A 22,686-nucleotide genomic window follows, 5' to 3' on the forward strand; every position below is an offset into this window, starting at 1 on the left:
ATGCAAAGTGAGTGAACAGAAGGAATAAGAAAATAAATAAATCAAAATCAAATCAATATTTGGTGAGGCTACCCTTTGGCTTCAAAGCAGCATCAGTTCTCACGCTCAGGCACAAAACGACAGTAGTACCACTTTGGATCTGACCCTGTGACTTGAAGCCCCGATATGCATTTGACTTCAATGAACAGGGATCAGACTGACAATACCAGGCACTGCATCCGGTATGAATGTTTAGGGGAACTCCACGCCAAATAAACACACCCCAACAAACCCCCGGCACGGATTCCCCTCCAAGAGCATTTCAGACCCTTATCCAAGCACACAGCTCGGCAGGTTAGGAAAGGCGGTGGGGATGAGAGAGCGCGCTCCCCCCCCACCGTACACCAACCTGCATACTCTTTATATTGGGGGGGGGGCTTTGGGGCAGGGCAGCCCTTCACCCCACAAAAAAAAACCTTGACCCCATGTTGATGACAAGGGCCTCTTCCCAACAACCATGGCCGTTGGTTGTCAGTGTCTGCAGGCAGGGAGCTTATCAGAATCTGGAAGCCCCTCTCGTTAACAAGGGAGTCATTGTACCCCTACCAATTTACCAAAAAAATAATAAAAATGTATATATAAACATGTTTTTTTAAAGTAATTTGGCAGCTCCGGGTCTCTTCCCACTTCCCCCCCCCCCCTCTTCTGCCTCCTTCGCTGATGTCTTCTGGCCCCCTCCAGTTCTTCTCTATCTGTCCGCTGTCTTCTCCGCTATCTTCTCCACTGCCTTCTCTGCTGTTCTTCCGATGCTGACTCGACACCCTCTCCCGCTCTAATGGTGGGTGCGCAGTGTGCCACTACTTATATTGGCATAGGCAGGGTCACTGGCAGCCCGCCTCTTATGACATCACCACCCGGGGCATGATGAGCAGCAACGTCAGGTGGGCCTCCAGTGACCCTGCCCCATACCAATATAAGTAGTGGCAGTGACTGTAAAGTTAGCCCAATTTATTTATTTTTATTGTGAAAGATGTTGTTACACCAAGTAAATTGATACCCAACATGTCACGCTTCAAAATTGCACCTGCTCATGGAATGGTGACAAACTTTTACCATTAAAAATCTAATTTTAACACTGTTCTGTAAAAAAATAAAAAAAATAAAATATATAAAAAAAATTGTGTCACTCTTATTCCTATTACAAGGAATGTAAACATCCCTTGTAATAGAAGAAAAGCACAACATGACCTCTTAAATATGAGATCTGGGGGTCAAAAATAGCCCAGATCTCATATTTACACGAAAATGCAATAAAAAAAATTATACACGCACAATATTATATATATCTTCCCCTGACAATAAAAGTGATCTCACAGCGATTCCGCCGCAGAGCCCACTTTTATCCGAAAGTGGACCGCCTGCTGAAGAGGACACCGGGGTTATGCCAGCTAGCTGCTGCCATAACGATATTCCTCTTCAAAGTAGCAACATAAAGCGACGGCGGGTGGTCCCATAAGTGGTTAATGCCATACCATTAGGAAGGCGTGTTATTGGCCCCAAATGTATTCTGCAGTAGGACAATGACCCAAAACATACAGCCAATGTCATTAACCACTTGCCGCCCGCCCTATTACAAATTGACGGCGGCAAAGTGGTTTCATAATCCTGATCGGCCGTCATATGACGTCCTCAGGATTAGGAGCCGCTGCGTGCCCCCAGGGGCACGCATCGCGGCGATCGTTGCGGGGTGTCAGTCTGACACCCTGCAACTACGATCTCGGTAAAGAGTCTCCGACGGAGACTCTTTACCACGTGATCAGCCGTGTCCAATCACGGCTGATCACAGTGTAAATAGGAAGAGCCGGTGATCGGCTTTTCCTCACTCGCGTCTGTCAGACGCGAGTAGAGGAGAGCCGATCGGCTGCTCCTCTGACAGGGGGGGCCTGTGCTGTGCGATTATCAGCACAGCCCCCCCGAGGATGCCCACACTGGACCACCAGGGATGCCACCAGACCACCAGGGATGCCCAGGATAAGGTATGCCACCCTAGACCACCAGGGATTCCAGTCAGTGCCCATAATGGATGCCAATCAGTGCCCATAATGGATGCCAATCAGTGCACATAATGGATGCCAATCAGTGCGCACAATGGTTATCACTGATTGGCATCCATTAGTACAGTATATTATAATACAATGCCGCCTATCAGTTCCCATCCGTGCCGTCTATCAGTGCCCATCCGTGCCGCCTACCCGTGCCCATCCATGCCAGCTATCAGTGCCCATCCGTGCCGCCTACCCATGCCCACCTGTGCCGCCTACCCATGCCCATCCATGCCAGCTATCAGTGCCCATCCGTGCCGCCTACCCATGCCCATCCATGCCAGCTATCAGTGCCCACCCGTGCCGCCTACCCATGCCCATCCGTGCCGCCTATGAGTGCCAATCCGTGCCCATCAGTGTATCCCCATCAGTGTTGGAGAAAATGTACTTATTTACAAAGTTTTGAAACTGAAAAAAAAAAAAAAATTCTGTATTTTTTTTTTTTTTTTTTTGCTAAACAAATAAAAAAAACGCAGAGGTGATCAAATACCACCAAAAGAAAGCTCTATTTGTGGGGGAAAAAAAATGATAAAAATTTCATTTGGGTACAGCATAGCATGACCGCGCAATTGTCATTCAAAGTGCTACAGCGCTGAAACCTTAAAATTGGTCTGGGCAGGAAGGTGTTTAAGTGCCCGGTATTGAAGTGGTTAAGAACCACCTTCAAGGAATCCTGGAAACGATGGCTATGCCCCCAGAGTCCTGATCTCATTATAGAGTCTGTCTGGGATTACACAAAGAAAAATTTGAGGCAACCTACATAGTCAACATGTAGGAACAACCTACCTGCCGATTTCCTTCAAAAACTGTGCAAGTTTATCTAGAAGAACTGATGCTGGTTTGAAGGCAAAGTGTGGTGATACCAAATATTGATTTGGATTTATCCCTCTGTTCATGTACTTTCCATTTTGTTAACTGATAAACTAACACTTCTATTTCTGAAAGCACAGAGTGAAGTGAGTGAGTGAGTGTACACATGGAGTGGTAATCCAAGCATCAAGAGGCTTTAAGGCTTCCTACCCATGTTTATTGGTCAGCATTGCAACAAAATAGGACTCAAATCCAAGAGTAATGGAGAGTTAATAGTGACAGTCCAAAAAACTAAAAAAAAACTAAAAAACACAGAACGTTATTAAAGTGGTTGTAAAGGCACAAAGGTTTTTTCCTTTTACCATCATGCATTCTATGCATGAATGAAAAACAAAAAAAAAAACTGTGCCACAGCACCCCCAGCCCCCCTAATACCTACCAGAGCCCCCTCTCAATCCAGCGATGTCCCCGAGAGCCTTGCCTCTCCAGGGACTTCCATTCCTGAGGGGGCTATTGGCAATGGCAGGAGTCATTAGCTCATCGGTGTGAAAGCCAGTGAGCCGATCAGAGGAGATGGAGGGGGCAGGGCTGAAACAGCAGCTCCGTGTGTGAATGGGCACAAAGCAGCAGCTCAGCTGAGGTGCCCCCATTGCAAGCCATTTGCTGTGGGTGCACCTGACAGGAGGGAGGAACCAGGATCCAGGCCACTTAGGGCAAAACCACTGTACAAAGTAGGCAAGTATAACATGTTATTTAATGAAAAAAAATAAAAATGAAAATCACTTTCAGCTGATTAGTAATGAGAACACACTGGGTTTACTTCAGATCTGCTTGCCTCTTTCCTAAGAACTGACTAATCTTGGGAAACCCCCAGGTTGAGGAAGGTGTGGCCAGTGCTCAAGCCCTGTATCCTAAGGCCTCATGCTCACAGACATTTTTAAAAATGAGCTGCAAAGCTAGTACCAAAGCGGCGTTAAAGGCGCAATTTTTTTATCGTGTTTTTGTATTAGCGTTTATGAAAAATACATCTCTCGGCTATAAAATTACCCACAATGCCACAGAACCCCCCCCCCCCCCCAAAAATCAGAGCTCAAAAACGGCAATGCAGTGTTTTAACAGCTCTAGCGCCGCGCCTCAGAATGCCCTGGTTTTTTTTTTTGTTGCAGCTTAAAAAACGCCTAGGCCATTTACAGCTCAAAAACACAATGTGGGCATGAGGCCATAGGCTAACATGGAGAGGCATTTTTAAGCTGCAAAAACGTCTGTGGGCATGAGGCCTAATAAGTGCACATATGTGCAGTGCAGTTTTGCATGTGTTTACAAAATGCCAAGTGAATGCAGGCTTAAATGTTTGGGGCACTTACTAAAAGCCAGGAAAGTAAACTCCAGTCATAAATAACGTATCCCAACATATCCTGTCTGGTCAGGTTGCTAAAAAGCTCAGGATGTGATTTTTGCAGATGTATCATTAAAAAGCATAAAATGCACACAACTCAGCACATGAACATATTTTATTTCATGAATGGTTAGTGGCTGAGTAGACATTACTATGACTGACCTGCAAAACAGATTGTCAAGCAAACCAAATTCAAGTGAGTCTGCAAAACAAATGTGTTATAACCATACCTTTTAACACAGGAAAGCTTCAAGAATGATTTATGCGGCAGGAAACAGCGATGGTAGGAAGTGTACAAAAAATAAAACCGAGGTTGAATAAGGGGAAATGCGGGTAACTTCTGGCTAAATCTTTAAATGTGAAATTATAAATACATTTCTATCCCAAGTGCGCCCGGAGTCCTATGCTAGAAAAGCAGGGCTCAAATGTCAGCCAATTTAGCAGGAATAGTCTGAAATTTGAGTCGTGGGGACCCGTCAGCACCACCTGGCTTGGCAAAGTTCAATCTGAAAGTGGGGTGGAAAAAAAATCGAATCCAATTAAATGCAGTCACTCTCCAGGTATTCTGACAGCCACAAGAGCAGCAGCTGTCAGAATACAATAGCCAACAGAGGGAGATTTTCAGAATCCATTACTTAAAAGCTAAAAGTAGAACTCTTGTTCCAAAGAGACAACTAGAACCGTAATGCATATTTTGTAATTATTTTTAAAGCAGAACTATAGGCAAAGCGTTTTTATTCATTTTGGAGTAAGGGAGGGTTATAGCCCGTCAGAGTTTTTGCCATTTGTGTCCCATTGCCAAACAGGAAGTGAGAGGAATTCCCTCAATTTGCAGGGGACCCCCAGAACTAGTGTTCCCCATTGGAAGATTTTCCCTCTATTACTTTCTGGGGACAACCCAAAAAAAAAAATTAAAACAAACACGTTCACTTAACTTTACAAAATAGAAAGGGGGAATGTGCCTAATGGGGGCACAGACAGTAATAAAAACTGACGGGTGTTCTAATCTCTAACTAAAGAAAGTTTTGCCTTTAGTTTTACTTGTAGTATTTTTTTCCAGGGACTATACTTCCCATGAATAAAAAAAAAAAAAAAAAAAAAAAAGGAGAAGGAGAAGAAGGAGGAGAAGGAGGAGGAGAAGGAGAAGAAGGAGAAGAAGGAGGAGGAGAAGAAGGAGAAGAAGGAGAAGGAGAAGAAGGAGAAGAAGGAGAAGGAGAAGAAGGAGAAGAAGGAGAAGGAGAAGAAGGAGAAGAAGGAGAAGGAGAAGAAGGAGAAGAAGGAGAAGGAGAAGGAGAAGGAGAAGAAGAAAGGAGAGTATCCCATGTTCTGGAGGCTGCTGTGTTAAAGCGGGAGTTCCGCCGTTTTTTTTTTTTGTTTTTTTTTAAAGCCAGCAGCTACAAATACTGCAGCTGCTGACTTTTAAAATAAGGACACTCACCCGCCCAGCGCGCCCGCGATGTCGGCACCCGAAGCCGATCTCTCGATCGTCTCTCGGGAGCTGCCGCCGCCATCTTGGGTATGGGAATCAGGAAGTGGAGCCTTGCGGCTTCATTTCCCAGTTCCCTACTGCGCATGCGCGAGTCGCGCTGCGCAATAAGGATGGTCCCCGCTGTCTCTGGGATCTGTGTGTTTCCCAGCAGACAGCGGGGGACCTGCGGAAAGGGGCGTACATTCTGCAGATATCTATGCCGGAAGTGGGTGCAGATACCTGTACTGTACAGGTACCTGCACCCCCCTCCCCCCTGAGAGGTACCAATTGTGGCGCCGGAGGGTGGAGCTCTGCTTTAAGATCCTTTCTCCTCTGACTGTGTTGATGGGGGAAATTGAGGGATTTTCTTTCGTTGCAGGAAAGAAAAAATAATTTTCTATGACCAGCTTAAGACTTCAACCAGATTGCTTTTAGATGGATGCTATAATGGTTTATTGTCAATTTTTATTTCTATTTTAATACATACAAGTTTGTGAACTACTTTAATTACATTTAATACAAGGTGTTTCCATAGCATTTTGTTTATGGAGCATAATTGATAAAAAGAAAAGCACACTTAAATTTCCACTGTCTAAAAGAAATCCATATTGATTCATATGGGGGGGGGGGGGGGGGATGTGCCTTAGCCGTGGGTGATAGCTCCATCTATAATCAACAAGCAGCATCACTTTTCAGCATAGAGGAAGCAAGGATTTTGCTACTTATGACCAATGCTAAGAGAACCTGCCTCCCCAAAAACTGCTAGCCCCCAGGGCTGATCAATGAAAAAAAATGAACTGGTTCACAAGTGTCATAAAGCCATGTACTAACATGGAGGTTATCACATTGTTGATAACCAACCGTGCAAATTGCACAATATGATCATGTGGCCGATAGAGACATCCGGGGGGTGTTTGGCATTATAAAAATAATAACCATAGAAAAGCAAGTTACTTAATGCTGCCATTCTAAAAAAAGTCAGCCCGGCAAATAATGGTGACTGTGCCTTTACTCATTTGTGTCATTTCAGCCAAAGGTGCGATTCATACATCTAGAATCCATTCAGCACAAAAGTCCATTGTAGGAAATACTTAATCCGCTGCACTCCACACTTCAGCTTCATAGCATGAGCTTGCATCCCAAAATGATACTGGCATTTCTTAGGAACATCCAAATGCATGGCGTTCCAAAGCTGAGCACTCACACTGTGTTGCCATGGCAACTACAAAGTACGAAGACTGTCCTTCATATGCATGGAGGTTGAAAGTTGAAATATATGTCACCGCTAGAATCCAGCTAAATACATCTGTATTCTTCAACCTTACCGTTCGCATCATACGACAGTTTACATAACAATACTACAGCATGCAAAACAAGAGTGCCATTATTTAAAAGCTATTAAACAATTTAGAAACAAAAGGGGACTCCAAGAAATACAAAGAACATCCACACACATCACAAATCTGCCTCCTGATTCACTTCACAAATATTCAGTGATCTCAGGCTGTAATCCACTACATCCTGTGCTGATGTAGAGTACGACTCAAATTACATCCATTGGGTTCTAGACTAGTCACCGGGTCATACAAGCCATGCTCCATCCTCGAGTTACTGCCAGCCCTGAGCGGCAGAGACATGCTTTGCTGTGGGGGGGGTTGGGGGACAATGCAACTCGTACTAAACAAAAGGGACATATGTAAGGTGACCAGATGTTTATGAAATATACATGCCCCTCCATCAAATATATACATACACACATTTATATACAGTATAAGAAGATAGTTTGCATAGAGCATTATAGAAAAAAATAAAAATAATGTAATATATATTTGTACACTGTTAAACCCTTTTTATTTGCATACACTTTAACACATTCTATGAATTACATTTAGTCTGGTAAAGCACTGTGTATCCTAAGATGACTTAAATAAAACTTGTTTTTGCTTTTTTCCATTTCTACTGACCTCCTGCAACAATTGCATTGCATTTCTCAGGTGCTGAAGCAGTCACCTGTAATTTGTAGCACAACTTAGAGACAGCCTTCTGTCACAGGAAGTGCTTGATGGCAGGATCACCTTTATTATTTTTAATCATCAAGCGGTAAGTACAGAAACCATAGAACACATAAACAAAAACAAAAAAGAAAAAACACACACCAAACATGTTCATGTAGAGGCTCAGCGAGATGATCACATGCCAACCCAGACACAGAGCAATCCCGCGTTTCATATGGTAACCAGTTCCAGGCATGAAGAGCAGATGCACCGTTCGGTCCAATATCAATAATGTATGTGTGTACACCCACACACTTTTTAGTTTTCTTCAGGTATTTACCAAAACATATTCAAGCTATAGTTATATAATGGATATGAGCTGAAAGTGCACACTCCCCAGTTTAATTTGAGGGTATGTAAATCTAAATCGGAGGAAGGGTTTAGAAATCAGAGCCCTTAATACCACCCCACAGTTAGCAATAATGGTAGAAAGGAACACCTGTAAGCCTGCGGCTCCATGCACACTGGGCTTAACAAAAACATGTCAGTTCCCGTGGCAAAAAATGAAAAAAAGTTTGAATTTGACAAGTTTAGGAGAGTTTTGCATTTTATTTCTGCCATGAAGCTCCAATCAGAAACCAGAAGGAGTTTCTTTTCTGCCTCTAAACCAGCATTTATCAATTCCAGTCTTCAAGGCGCCAAAACAGGTCATGTTTTTGGGATTTCCATCAGATGAAACGGCTGCGGTAATTACTAAGGCAGTGAAACAGATCAAATCGCCTGTGCAAAATAATGGAGAGCCTGAAAACATGACCTGTTGGGGCGCCTTGAGAACCGGAGTTGAGAAACACTGCTCTAAACATTGAGCTCTAAATTTGTCTCCAATCTTCTTAAGGCTTTCTGTACACTGCTGCTAGTAAATGGACATTTAGGAGCAGTTGGGCGTTTTTTTTTTTTTTCTTCAGCTGCCCCTAAACTCTCCTCCATGTTGTCTGATCAGTACATGTACACAGGGTCATTTATAGGCAGTTGAGGTTAGAAGCATTTCTGGAAAGCAAAAAAAAAAATAAAAAAAAATAAAAAAAACGCAAAATGTCTATAACAGCATGTAAACGTGGTAATTCCCGTTCAGCCACATTTTGTTTACAGGCGTTTTTAATTTGACAAAAAAAAAAAAAAAAAAAAGTGCTTCTCAGCGTTAAAGCTAATAAGGCTTACCTGTAGGTAAAATGCAATATCTACTAAACCTGTACGGTTTAGTAGATATTTACTTTGCATGCAGCCGCTGATGTCAGCAGCGCATGAGCTGTGAAGGTCTGGCAGACACTGCCGGACCTTGCAGGGAAGAAGACTCCCGCGCGCATGCACGGAAGTGACGTAATCGCAGCTTTGGCTACTCACAGCAACGTTGTTTTGTTTTTTTTCTTCTTTACAAAAAAGTAAAATAAAACCTGTATGGGTATACAACCGCTTTAAGCTGCTTCTTTAAAACAAAAAAAAAAAAAAAACAACTGTAGAAGCTGTGATTTTTAAAACCAGGGTGCATGGAGCCTTAACATAAAAATGGCAACACAGGAAGGAGAAAAAAAATAAATAAAAATCAGGATCCCAGATAACAGATGATCTGTAAAATTTCTTGGTTATACAGTGAACTTCTGTCCAATAAGGATGCAGGACCAGAAAATATGAAGAGAGCCTGTCTCCTCTCCACCAGCAGGTGTTGGGGTATTGGGAGAACATCTTATGAATCCTGACAGGTGTAAAGTACCAATGAGTTAACAGTCTGAAACCAGCGTTTGGTGCCAATAGAGGTTTTTTTAAGTGAACAGAATTTTCTCCACCCGCTTATCCGTAAAGTTCAGCCCTAGATCATGTGTGTGTAAAATATATACATACATACACACACACACACACACACACACACACACACACACACACACACACACACACTTGCGAAAGTATTCGGCCCCCTTGAACTTTTCAACCTTTTGCCACATTTCAGGCTTCAAACAAAGATATAAAAATTTTATTTTTTGTGAAGAATCACCAACAAGTGGGACACAATTGTGAAGTGGAATGAAATCTATTGGATTTTTGAAACTTTAATAAAAAAATAAAAAGTGGGGCATGCAAAAATTCGGCCCCCTTGCGTTAATACTTTGTAGAGCCACCTTTTGCTGCGATTACAGCTGCAAGTCGCTTGGGGTATGTCTCTATCAGTTTTGCACATCGAGAGACTGAAATTCTTGCCCATTCTTCCTTGCAAAACAGCTCGAGCTCAGTGAGGTTGGATGGAGAGCGTTTGTGAACAGCAGTTTTCAGCTCTTTCCACAGATTCTCGATTGGATTCAGGTCTGGACTTTGACTTGGCCATTCTAACACCTGGATACATTTATTTGTGAACCATTCCTTTGTAGATTTTGCTGTATGTTTGGGACCATTGTCTTGTTGGAAGATAAATCTCTGTCCCAGTTTCAGGTCTTTTGCAGACTCCAACAGGTTTTCATCCAGAATGATCCTGTATTTGGCTGCATCCATCTTCCCCTCAATTTTAACCATCTTCCCTGTCCCTGCTGAAGAAAAGCAGGCCCAAACCATGATGCTGCCACCACCATGTTTGACAGTGGGGATGGTGTGTTGAGGGTGATGAGCTGTGTTGCTTTTACGCCAAACATATAGTTTTGCATTGTGGGCAAAAAGTTCGATTTTGGTTTCAGCTGACCAGAGCACCTTCTTCCACATGTTTGGTGTGTCTCCCAGGTGGCTTGTGGCAAACTTTAGACAAGACTTTTTATGGATATCTTTGAGAAATGGCTTTCTTGCCACTCTTCCATAAAGGCCAGATTTGTGCAGTGTACGACTGATTGTTGTCCTATGGACAGACTCCCTCACCTCAGCTGTAGTTCTCGCAGTTCATCCAGAGTGATCATGGGCCTCTTGGCTGCATCTCTAATCAGTCTTCTCCTTGTCTGAACTGAAAGTTTAGAGGGACGGCCAGGTCTTGGTAGATTTGCAGTGGCCGGATACTCCTTCCATTTCAAAATGATCGCTTGCACAGTGCTCCTTGGGATGTTTAAAGCTTGGGAAATATTTTTGTATCCAAATCCGGCTTTAAACTTCTCCACAACAGTATTACGGACCTGCCTGGTGTGTTCCTTGGTCTTCATGATGCTCTCTGCGCTTTCAACAGAACCCTGAGACTATCACAGAGCAGGTGAATTTATACAGAGACTTGATTACACACAGGTGGATTCCATTTTATCACCATCAGTCATTTAGGACAACATTGGATCATTCAGAGATCCTCGCTGAACTTCTGGAGTGAGTTTGCTGCACTGAAAGTAAAGGGGCCGAATAATTTTGCACGCACCACTTTTCAGTTTTTTATTTGCTAAAAAAGTTTAAATTATCCAATAGATTTCGTTCCACTTCACAATTGTGTCCCACTTGTTGGTGATTCTTCACAAAAAATTAAAATTTTATATCTATGTTAGAAGCCTGAAATGTGGCAAAAGGTTGAAAAGTTCAAGGGGGCCGAATACTTTTCGCAAGGCACTGTATATACATACACACACATTTTTTTTTTTATGGAAGCTGGATCACAACTATTGAAAATGCCCTTTGAAATTACATTAAACTCATTAAGGATTCAATGACTGGGTGTAAATTAATTGAGAGACTGAATTGGGAACTAAAAGTAGAAGGAAACGCAGAGTAATAAATCACCATTTAACCACTGGGCACTTAAACCCCCTTAATAACCAGACCAATTTTCAGCTGTCAATGCTCTCACATTTTGAATGACCATTACTCAGTCATACAACACTTTACCCATATGAAATTGTTATCCTTTTTTTACCCCCCACACAAATAGAGCTTTCTTTTGGTGGTATTTAATCACCGTTGGGGTTTTTTTTTTCATAGCGCAAAAAATAAGACTGAAAATTCTGGAAAAAAATGATTTTGTCTTAGTTTCTGTTATAAAATTTAGCAAGTTAGTAATTTTTCTTGATACATTTTGGCCAAAATTTATCAGCTACATATCTTTGGTAAAAATAAGTACAAATTGGTGTATATTATTTGGTCTTTATGAAAGTTAGAGAGTCCACAAGCTATGGTGCCAATATCTGAAAATTGATCACAACTGAAGTATCTCATTTGAGACCCTAACATGCCAAAAAAGTACAAATACCCCCCCAAATGACCCTTTTTGGAAAGACGACATGCCAAGGTATTTAGAAAGAGGCATGGTGAGTTTTTTTTAAGTTATTTTTTTCCACAATTCTTTGCAAAATCAAGATTTATTTCTTTTCCACAAAATTGTCATATTAGCAGGTTATTTCTCTCACACACACACAGCTAGGGCTGAAACAACTAATCGATTAATCGACAACTAATCGATAATAAAATGAATCGATTACTATTTTCATAATCGATCGGCCAGTAGCATTATGGGGTTAAAAAAAAACTAAAATGAGCCCTTTTATAGTACAAAAAGAGCAAATGATCACTACTGCAAATATTACTTTCACAATGCTACAGTAAAAAATGAACCCCTTAGTCGGATTATCTGATTTTTTCTGCTATAAAGGGCTCATTTTAGTTTTCTTAACCCCATTATGTTACTAAATGTCTTAGACCTGGTTCACATCTATGTGTTTGTAGTGCATTTCCTATGGGACACGTTCACATCTGAAAGGGTCAGGGACTTTTAAACGCAAAATGGTGCTTTATTGGTTCCATATACTTCAATGGAGAAGCTGAAGAAAAGAATGCAATGCATTTTTGCAGCAATTTGTGCTTTTAAAAAAAAAAATGCAAATTTCAGTAAAATCATGTGAGCAAAAATCAAAAAAAAAAAAAAACACAGCAAAGAGCAGTGCAGAAACAGATCAAAAGCAAAAACTGCATAGGTGTGTACCGAGCCTTGTGCTGGCCACATGGATCAATTTTCAGATGAGAATATTCAGACGAAAAATCTTTGTACATTCGCTGAAAGAATTTTGTTTGAAATTTTCACTTGTTTTTAAAATGAACGTAATTTCTGAACGAAAACCACATCCACTGTCTGAAAATTCCTTTGACTGAGAAGTTTTCTATTATTTCCAAATTTTCCCATCACTGTGGTTGAAAATGAATGTCAATTTGACCCATTTTTTTTTTTTAAAGGTTATTAACCGATTAATCGAAACAATCAGCCAACTAATCAATTATGAAAATAATCGTTAGTTGCAGCCCTACACACAGCATATGCATACTACAAAATTACACCCCAAAACACATTTTGCTATTACTCCTGAGTATGGCGATACCACATGTGTGAGACTAAAGCCTCATACACACGGTCGGACTTTGTACAAACTTTTCCGTGGACTTTTGTACAAAGGGCGTGGTCCACAAGTTTGTATTGCATACACACGGTCGGACTTTTTGACAACAAACACGAACGTAATGACGTCACAACGTACTGACGCCGCTTCAAAAGAGGACGTTCAATGACTCCAGCGCCACCTTTGGTGAACTTCTGTATTGTAGTCTGATCTTTTGCATTGGTTCTGAGCATGCGTGTTTGTACCTTGTACAAAAGTCCGATGCTTTTGCGTACACACGGTCGGACTTTGCTCCATCGGACTTTTGTTTGCAGAAAGTTTGTCCGTTCGCACAGCCAACAAAAGTCCGATGAAAACAGAAAAAGTTTGTCCGATGGAGCGTACACACAGTCGGATGTTGCTCCAAAACAGCTAATTTGCATGTTTGTTGTCAAAAAGTCCGACCGTGTGTACGGGCCTTTACACAGTGTGGCCACATATAGAGGCCCAACATGCAGGGCGCACCTTCAGACGTTCTGGAGCACCCAGGCCAATTCTGACATTTCTCTCCTACATGTAAATATTTGCTAGAAAGTTACATAAAACCTCAAAACATTATATATTTTTTTAGCAAAGACCCTAGAGCAGTGATGGCGAACCTTGGCACCCCAGATGTTTTGGAACTACATTTCCCATGATGCTCAGCTACACTGCAGAGTGCATGAGCATCATGGGAAATGTAGTTCCAAAACATCTGGGGTGCCAAGGTTCGCCATCACTGCCCTAGAGAATACAATGGCGGTTGTTGCAACTTTTTATCTCGCACAGTACTTGTGCAGAAATTTTACGAACACGTTTTTATTTGTGCTTTACAAAAAACAGTAAAGTTAGCCCAATGTTTTTGCATAATGTGAACGATGAAGTTACACTGAGTAAATAGATACCCAACATGTCACCCTTAAAAAAATTGCACATGCTAGTGGAATGGCGCCAAACTTTGCTACTTAAAAATCTCCATAGGCGACGCTTTAAAATGTTTTACTGGTTACATGTTTTCAGCTACAGAGGAGGTCTAGGGCCAAAATTATTGCTCTTGATCTAATGTTTGCAGCGATACCTCACATGTGTAGTTTGAACACTATTCATATGAGGGTGGGACTTACGTATGCGTTCACTTCTGCAGACGGAGACAGGGGCGCATATATATATATATATATATATATATATATATATATATATATATATATATATATATATATATATATATATATATATATATATATATATATATTATATGATTGCTCCACTTTAAAGCTGGCCATAGATGTTTTGAATCTGAACTGGTTCAGCAGGAAGCAGAGATTGGAACCATGCATGGGCAGGCCGATTTGACCTACAGTATTGTGTACAATAACCCCCACCATAAGCTCCGTACAACATACGGACCTGAGAGCGAAAGGGTTAAAAACGTCCACGTTTTGCCAGGTTTAGCTTTATTCAAAAAAATTTTTAAAAAGTCTGCAAACTAAACTTAGCTAAACGCGAGTAAACGCGTTTACAACCCATTACTGACGTTTTAAATGCCTTCTAAACTCAACTGCCTAGAAACGACCCTGTGTGCACGCAACACAGGAGAGTTCAGGGGCAGCTGAAAAACAAACAAAAAAACCCAACCGCTCCTAAACATCCGTTTACCAGCAGCGGTGTACATGAAACCTTACCAAGCTGTACTTCGGATTAGAAGAGACACACAAAATAAAGAACAGAGTCCAGAAAGCTCTATAAACTTGTGAGAAACTGGCCCTCTCCTGATGCCAGGAAATAAATTAATCACTGTTACACCAAGCTGATTAAAATGAAAGTGGTTCTAAAAACTCCAAAGCTTTTTACCTTAATGTATTTTCTGCATTAAAGTGGAAATACTTACCAATACTACCCCCACCCCCTAAACACACAGACTCCAGCTGCTGTCAGTCAAATTAGGAGAGGAGGGAGTAGGGGAGGTGTGTGCTCTATTGTCCCTACTGCAGATCACAGGAATGCACTTAGTTTTACACTCCTGTGACCCGTATTCAGCTGACATCACTCGGCCGGTCCAGGCTCTGGAGGGATCCCAACTTGAATACTGATATCTACCCATATGCCTGAGAAGCAGCTGGCTCAGACTTTCAGCGTGCTGGTGAGAGCCTGACCCAGCCGCTTCCACCTCCTCCACAGCCCAGCACTCTAGTGAGCGCAGGAAGGGCAGAGCACAGAGCCAGTGACTAACAAAGTCAGCGCTACCTGCTCAAAAAAGACAGAACTGAGCAATCAGCAGTCTTTGATCACTCAGTTTTCAGTCTTAGAGGTGGCAGGAGATAGATGTAGCATCAGCTCAATGCTGCATCCACCCAGATAAGTATGACCAGTTGTTTTTTGTACTTCCCGCACTTTTTTTTCTGGTAAGGACTATTCTGTCTTTTCTAAGGCTGTATATGCATAATAGGTCTGGGTCATTAAGGTTAAGGCTGCATTCACACCTGAGCGTAGCTTTTTTGCGGCGTTTTTTACCGCGTTTTGTCGCGAATTTGTGCAGGGCAAAAGGTCACCAATGTTAAGCATTGAGCAGATACAGCGTCAAAACGCCCATAGAAACGCTCGTTGTCGCGCTAAACGCTCGAATCGAGCGTTTCCATGGGAATGAAAACGCCCAAATCAGCCCGATTTGCGCGACAAAAAAGGGTCCGGAACTTGTTTGAGCTTCAGGCATAGGGCTTCAGGCGACTTGGAGTGGAGATGTGAACCATCTCCATTGAGAATAATGTATTTTTTCCCCTCCAGCATTTTGTAGCTTCAGGCGTAGGGCTACAAAACGCTCAGGTGTGAATGGGGTCTAAGGAGTTAGTATAACAGCCAGGTAATTGGCTTTTTAAGGGAGGTCTACAACAGATTTCCCCAAAATTTGGTCAGTATCAGTAAACTTTGTACTGTGAACAGGTTTTTAGAAGCAATGGGATATTCTTATAGATGAAGGAAACATTTCTGTTCTGGTTTTATAATTTTGTATAGCCTTACAATAGTGATATGCCAGAGTGTAATCTAACACACTATAGAATGGAATATAACTAAGAGTTGAGACATCTGACACAAAGCGTAGTTATCCTTCACAAAACTTGTCATTTTACAGTAATATATGACAACGCTTTTTTTTCTTTTTAACAGATCAAAAACAGAATAATCACAGATGTTAAACAAAAGCAGACAGTGTGTATCCTGAAAAGACACTATCCAGCATTCTGGCCACAAGATGTACTATCTGTAAACAATAAAAATCCCACACTGAGCGAGAACAGAATCATGTACTCCACATGGATCCACACTACAAAATATTCATTAGGCTTGGGGTGGCATCAGTGGGTGGCCTAAAGACGATGGCTGCGCAAAATCAAATCACAAATAACCACAAAGTTCACTGGAATAAACAATACATTTCTGTCAGCCTATTTTAGGCCCACAAACCTGCAGGGGAAATCTACTGTGGCTTCGACTTCCCATTAACCCCTTTGATACCAGAGATGTGTTAGTTTTCCTGGAAGAAACTTCTATTTGCCCACTACGTCAGTCTACATGTTTACCCTTTCCATAATCTTTTGGACATATAGATAAATACGGTACATTTGCATGTTTGTCTTTAAAAATTGTGCTAACAATGATAAAAAAAAATTAAAATGTTAAGAAAAAAAAAAAAAAACTTTTTAGAATAGCATTGTGGAAGGCTTAAATCCTTTTAGTTTTCATTACTTCCTGTGCCAATGACACAATGGGGTTCTGAGAGGAAAGTAGTGATGGGAAATCCCCTTAGTCAAGTCACACTGGTTCTAATAACTGGCCATGTTACTATAAAAAAATAAAAAATAAAACATTTAAAGATTTGGCTAGAGTTCAAACCACAGAGTACACAAGAACATATGCTTTGTTTGGCTGAACCAGCAACCATGGTTTCAAACTCACCTTGTGCCAAACAGTAATCTGCGGGGAACATATTTTGGACTGATCAATCAGCCATTGGGCATCTGCCTTAGTAAAAGGCTTGCAAAAACACCAAAAAGGATATAGCACCTACAAAGGCTACCAAACACATAAATTTATTGGACAAATGTAATCAAAAAGATATAGCACGGAGGCCAAACCCCACCACGGAAACCTTGGAACACCCCCCACCCTATACCCAGAGACCACATCTCCCCCTCCTTTATCCAATAGGCCAGGTCCTGTGTGGATCCCCAAAATAAAAATTTGACACCTGTGGGTTTGATTTTTTTATTTATTTTTTTAAGTAGTAGGTTTCCCACAGTCTTAAGCCAGCCATAGATGGTTCAAATCTCAGGCAGTTCATCAGGGAACAGCCAAGATTTGAACCACCTATGGGCAGGCTAATTGTACCCAAGCTTTAGCCCCTAGCAATAATCTCTGTTCTCCCTGCAGGGATTGCACGCCGCACCTCCCCACCAGAACAAAATAGCTCCATGGAAGAAAAATCATATTCTCTATGGCAGGCCTTAAAAATGTTTCCCTAAAACGCAATCAACTTGATCAGTTGGTAAGCCCTCTATGGGTATGTATCCCTAGACCAACCCACACTGTCTTCACAGCCAAAAGGTGCACACAGGTAAAATGTTCACAGTGGACACCAACAGCACTTGCCTAGTAGGAAAAGGCTCCCCATATCTCAGACAATACACCTGAGGTGTTGCTTGCAAGAGTCTAACACTTAACATTCTGGTTTACACAAATGACCGTAATGTCTCCAGTTACTTCTTACTGTGATCTATCCATTACTTGTCTTCCATACTTCCTGCTCTACAAGCAAAAACGATTTAAATTATCCAAAACATCCACACTTATATGATGGGGGGGTCTTATAAGCAGGCATGTTAGGGTCCTCTAAGGTCAAGCGTAACAATAAAACTAGCAAACTGTAAAATTAGTCATGCTTTAATCAAACATGCAAGCAATTCAGTGGAAAGCTAGGGACAAAAGCAAAAAGTAGATCCTTTGGCACTTCAGTTCATTTCCAGATTACAAGGCCTAAAACAGCCTCTCTCAAAGCCAGGTTCCATTGTATCTACGGCTTGGTCCACACTGGGGAAACCTGTCAGGCAACTTAGTCCCCGGAGAAGTTGCGTCCCATTCAGTGTGAATGGGAGTTGGTCTCAGAACAGTCTTCGTTCTCTTTCACTGAAAATTCCATCAGCATTATTGCTCCAGTGCATTGCTGCCAAGACTTTCAAGCTATGTGAGCCAGAACTAGGGAGCTACAGGATCAGCTGTTTACAGATGACGGGTAACAGATTTACTCATCTATACTTGTAACCTTGACTGGGTCAGATAAGAACGAACAGATTAATTCTGAAGACATCCATGGAGAAAATAATTTACAATCCAGAATGGAAATGCCCGATTGGTGCAGCTCTGCCCTAATACAAGTAATGGGTTCCAATTTAGCACAGAGATGTCAAAGAAAAGAAAAAAAAAAAAAAAAAAAAAAAAAAAAAATCAGATTTATTTGCTTTAGATGTTCTCTAAAGCCCGATCACTGAAAAGCATTTTTGGTCCATTTTAGCTTCGACTTGGCTCAGGAGGTGATGCCAGATTTACTTTTCTTCCAGCAAGTTCACAGCTGCTAGACTGCCAGGCAAGAGGACCAGCTCCAAACCAGGCTCCTTGTGAAACTCGATCAGTGTTTTGCAGTAATGTCCATAAGAAAGCATTCAGCTCATTGTGGATTTTAATAGTGCAAGGCAAGTCTAAACATTATATCCCCATCTGTCAAAAAGATAGCTTACAAAATGAAAAAAAATAAAAAAAGTCATCAATATCAAAACTTCAGTTAGGAAAGGATCCACCTAAAAAGTTTGACTCCATTGGGTAATAAATAGTGGAAAACAGTGGAATATACAATATCATATAATAAAGCTTTCACAGTCGGCTTGTGACAATACAACTTTAAAAATCTTAAAATAATGATCCATTTTTTATCAATAAACAAGCGGTATCTTGGATTTGTTTCCTTTTTGTACAAGCATTCCAGCTCATCATCACGTGCATTTACTCTGAACGTACCCTTGCTAGGACAGCCGTCAGACTGCATAGCCTGATGTCTTTGGATTATATATGACTCAGATCATCCCCCCCCCCCCCCCCCCCCAAGAACTCTGACCTTGCATTAATAATAAAAATTAATGATAATAATTTATGTAGCATTGGGTAATGATTTATACATTTGAGTACCCTCAGAGGATGTCCCTGCCAACTGTTTCCAGTGGCTGAGCTAAATTTTTCTGGCCATGAGTCGGCTGTACCCAAAAATGAGTGGAGCTCGAGATCTGCTTGGCATATTTACCATATGTAAGTGTGCAAGCGTAGGTTTACACTGGTTAAAGTGGAACTTCACTCTCCCAAATCAACATTGATTATTTTTAGTTCTTGTGCTGCTAGCATTAGTAAACAGATAAAATAAGTATATACGATATACTTTCCTAACTTTGTTTGTTTTTTTTTACTACACATTTCTTCAGTTACTTCCAGGTTTCTTGCCTAAGCAAATGATGTCATACATCCCAGGAGTCATCAGAAAGGGGTAGGGGGTGTTTTCTCAGCTAAACACACTCTCCTGCCTGCATGCTTGAGCAAAGGACAGGTGGATTCCAGATAGTAAACGCTATATGAATAATTTGCCCTTATTCAAGATGGCCATGGACAGAAATGCTAAAGTTGAGTTTGTCAAAGCGACTGCCTGACAAAATAAAGCATGGGAGACATAGATGGATGGGAGAATTTGCTTTGAAAATTAAAAATGAATTAAATTAGGATTTTGATTTGTGCTCAGATACAGTGACAATTTAAGGCTGGGTTCACACTATTGTTAATTGGATGCGGGTTTCCCCTGCATCCAATTCGCATGACAGGAGAGTGACCGTCTCACATCTCTGGGTGGCTGTGGAGCACACAGCAGAAGAGTTGTTGGCTCCATTTCAGATCCGAAATTAGCCAAAAATTTGGAGCTGAAATGGGGGCACACAGGACCCCTTGCTGTGTTCCACACACAGTGTGAACCCAGCCTCCACCTCCTGTAGACATGATATTCTCCCCCCCACCCCCCACCCCCCGTCCATCACTAGCTGTAGGAAGCATATGGCGAGCTGTCATCAGTACACTTTTTACATAGATCCTACAGATAAACTTTCATGCCAAGTATCTTAATGTGAACAAGCCTTGCCTATACAACATCAAACCTTACTACACCACCCTGAGCACAATGGGATGGGAAAGACATTTAAAATGTCCCCTAAAGTGATGGAGGCAGCCAGCACCTCAGGGGTGAACATCAGGAGAAAACATATCACCGACAAGCCCCTGGGAACGCCTTACATTTCACACATGGAGGCCCTGAACGAGGGCTCATAATTAGGTATGGATCCTTTTCTAGGAGGAACACAGCCTTCTTTTCCTTTATGACGAGCAGTTCAGTGTGGAATCTAACAACACACGTTGGCTGGTTGTCTCCCATGCATCTCCCAATAGCAACAAGGAGAGCGAAACCAGGCACGCTACAAAGTGATCAGACGGCGGATTGTTTTGTTGTGTCACATTGCATTGTCTGCCCGCCTGAGAGCAAAAAAAAAAAAAAAAAAAAAAAGAGAGAGAGAGAAGAATGGAAGGCAATGACGGGACTAGGGAGGTGACAGGATCCACACCTCACCCAGTATTCTTCTCATGGCTGATCAGCGGGTCTGTCACATTGATAGAGCAGAAAATGGGACTTGTGTGTTCCTGGCCGAGGACAGGAAGAGGAGATGAAAGAAAGGGTGTGATCTGTCTGCTGAACAAAAGCTGCCCTTCACCTGGATGTGTGTGTGTGTGTGTGTGTGTGTGTGTGTGTGTGTGTGTGTGTGTGTGTGTGTGTGTGTGTGTGTATACAACCCGACAGTCGCCCTTACCACACACAATGAGACCGCACAACTACACAGGGAGGGGGCAACACTACACACTGCCAGGAGCACAACACAGAATAATAATAATTAGGGGTCTGGTGGTGCTCAGAGGTGTGTCACTGCACACATTGTATACTATATAAAAAGGAGAAATACAATGCTACACACAATACAAGAGCCAGGTCTAGAGAGAGGCGTAGCAGACCCTCCAGCAGCAGGCTGCACACATGAAGAGAACAATGAGGGGGCTCCATTGTACTGGTGTGCCCAGGTACACCGCACACCTTGGAGGTCAGTGTGAAGTCAGGAGGGGGAGGGGAGGATGACCACACCTGAGAGGACACCACACACCCGACCGGCGGAGTCACCTCCCAGTCCCAGCACTCACTTCACACACTACTCCGGACCTACAATTCCCCCCCCCCTTCCCAGGAAAACAACGGCCCCCCGGTCCATGTGAGGAGAGGCCACACTCACCCACAGCTCCGTGCCCCAGCTCATGGCGGCGGTGTCCGGCTAGGAGCGGAGACAGGAGACGGAGAGGCTGGATGTGTAAGAGATCCTTCTTCCTTGTGTGAGGAGCGGAGGAGGAGGAGGAGGGGGGAGAGAGGGAGGGAGGGGCTGGAAGAGGAGGGAGGAGAACCTGGGATGGGATGGGATGAGAGAAGGGGCGGGGACAGTGCAGAGTTTCGGGCACATGGTAGGAGGAGGGCGGGGCGGAGCTCAGGCGGGCAGTGTGTGAGGAGAGGAGGAATGGGGGGTGTGGAGCGCCTTGTCTCCTCTCCGCACAACACAATCCATTCCATTCTATGTATGACAAGGACGCAACTCAAAGTGCTGTCCGCGTCAGTGAGGTATACATCAATCTGTGCTAGAATTACCTCACACAGAACTTAACCACTTGCTGGCAGCAATTTACAGCGACACACAGTATCACCCCTCATATTTTTGTAAATATTTTAGTCACAACACTGAAGAAATGACACTTTGCTACAATGTAAAGTAGTGAGTGTACAGCTTGTATAACAGTGTAAATTTGCTGTCCCCTCAAAATAACAACACACAGCCATTAATGTCTAAACCGCTGGCAACAAAAGTGAGTACACCCCTAAGTGAAAATGTCCAAATTGGGCCAAATTTTCCCTCCCTGGTGTCATGTGACTCCTTAGCGTTACAAAGTGTCAGGTGTGAATAGGGAGCAGGTGTGTTAAATTTGGTGTTATTGCTCTCACTCGCTCATATGGGTCACTGGAAGTTCAACATGGCACCTCATGGCAAAGAACTCTCTGAGGATCTGAAAAAAAGAATTGTTGCTCTACATAAAGATGGCCTAGGCTATAAGAAGATTGCCAAGACCCTGAAACTGAGCTGCAGCACGGTGGCCAAGACCATACAACGTTTTAACAGGCCAGGTTCCACTCAGAACAGGCCTCGCCATGGTCGACCAAAGAAGTTGAGTGCACGTGCTCAGCGTCATATCCAGAGGTTGTCTTTGGGAAAGAGACGTATGAGTGCTGCCAGCATTGCTACAGAGGTTGAGGGGGGTCAGCCTGTCAGAGCTCAGACCATACACCGCACACTGCATCAAATTGGTCTGCATGGCTATCGTCTCAGAAGGAAGCCTCTTCTAAAGATGATGCACAAGAAAGCCCGCA

At 42.5% G+C, this 22,686-nt stretch overlaps 1 protein-coding gene across 2 annotated transcripts in view; it reads right to left on the reverse strand.

Moving 5' to 3' along the window:
- The window catches only part of FNBP1L (formin binding protein 1 like), a 245,367-nt gene extending 223,704 nt beyond the window's left edge, over positions 1-21,663 (reverse strand). For both annotated transcript variants that reach the window (XM_077452895.1, XM_077452894.1), the window contains exon 1: positions 21,509-21,663. In XM_077452895.1, the coding sequence (XP_077309021.1) occupies positions 21,509-21,532 (24 nt within the window). In that variant the 5' untranslated portion in view covers positions 21,533-21,663. The remainder of the gene's footprint in view (positions 1-21,508) is intronic.
- Between the last annotated feature and the right edge of the window lie 1,023 nt (positions 21,664-22,686).

The sequence above is a fragment of the Lithobates pipiens genome, unplaced genomic scaffold (genome assembly GCF_037356315.1).
Source record: "Lithobates pipiens isolate NorthernLeopardFrog02 unplaced genomic scaffold, aLitPip1_a1.2 Scaffold_23, whole genome shotgun sequence".
Classification (NCBI taxonomy): Eukaryota; Metazoa; Chordata; class Amphibia; order Anura; family Ranidae; genus Lithobates; species Lithobates pipiens.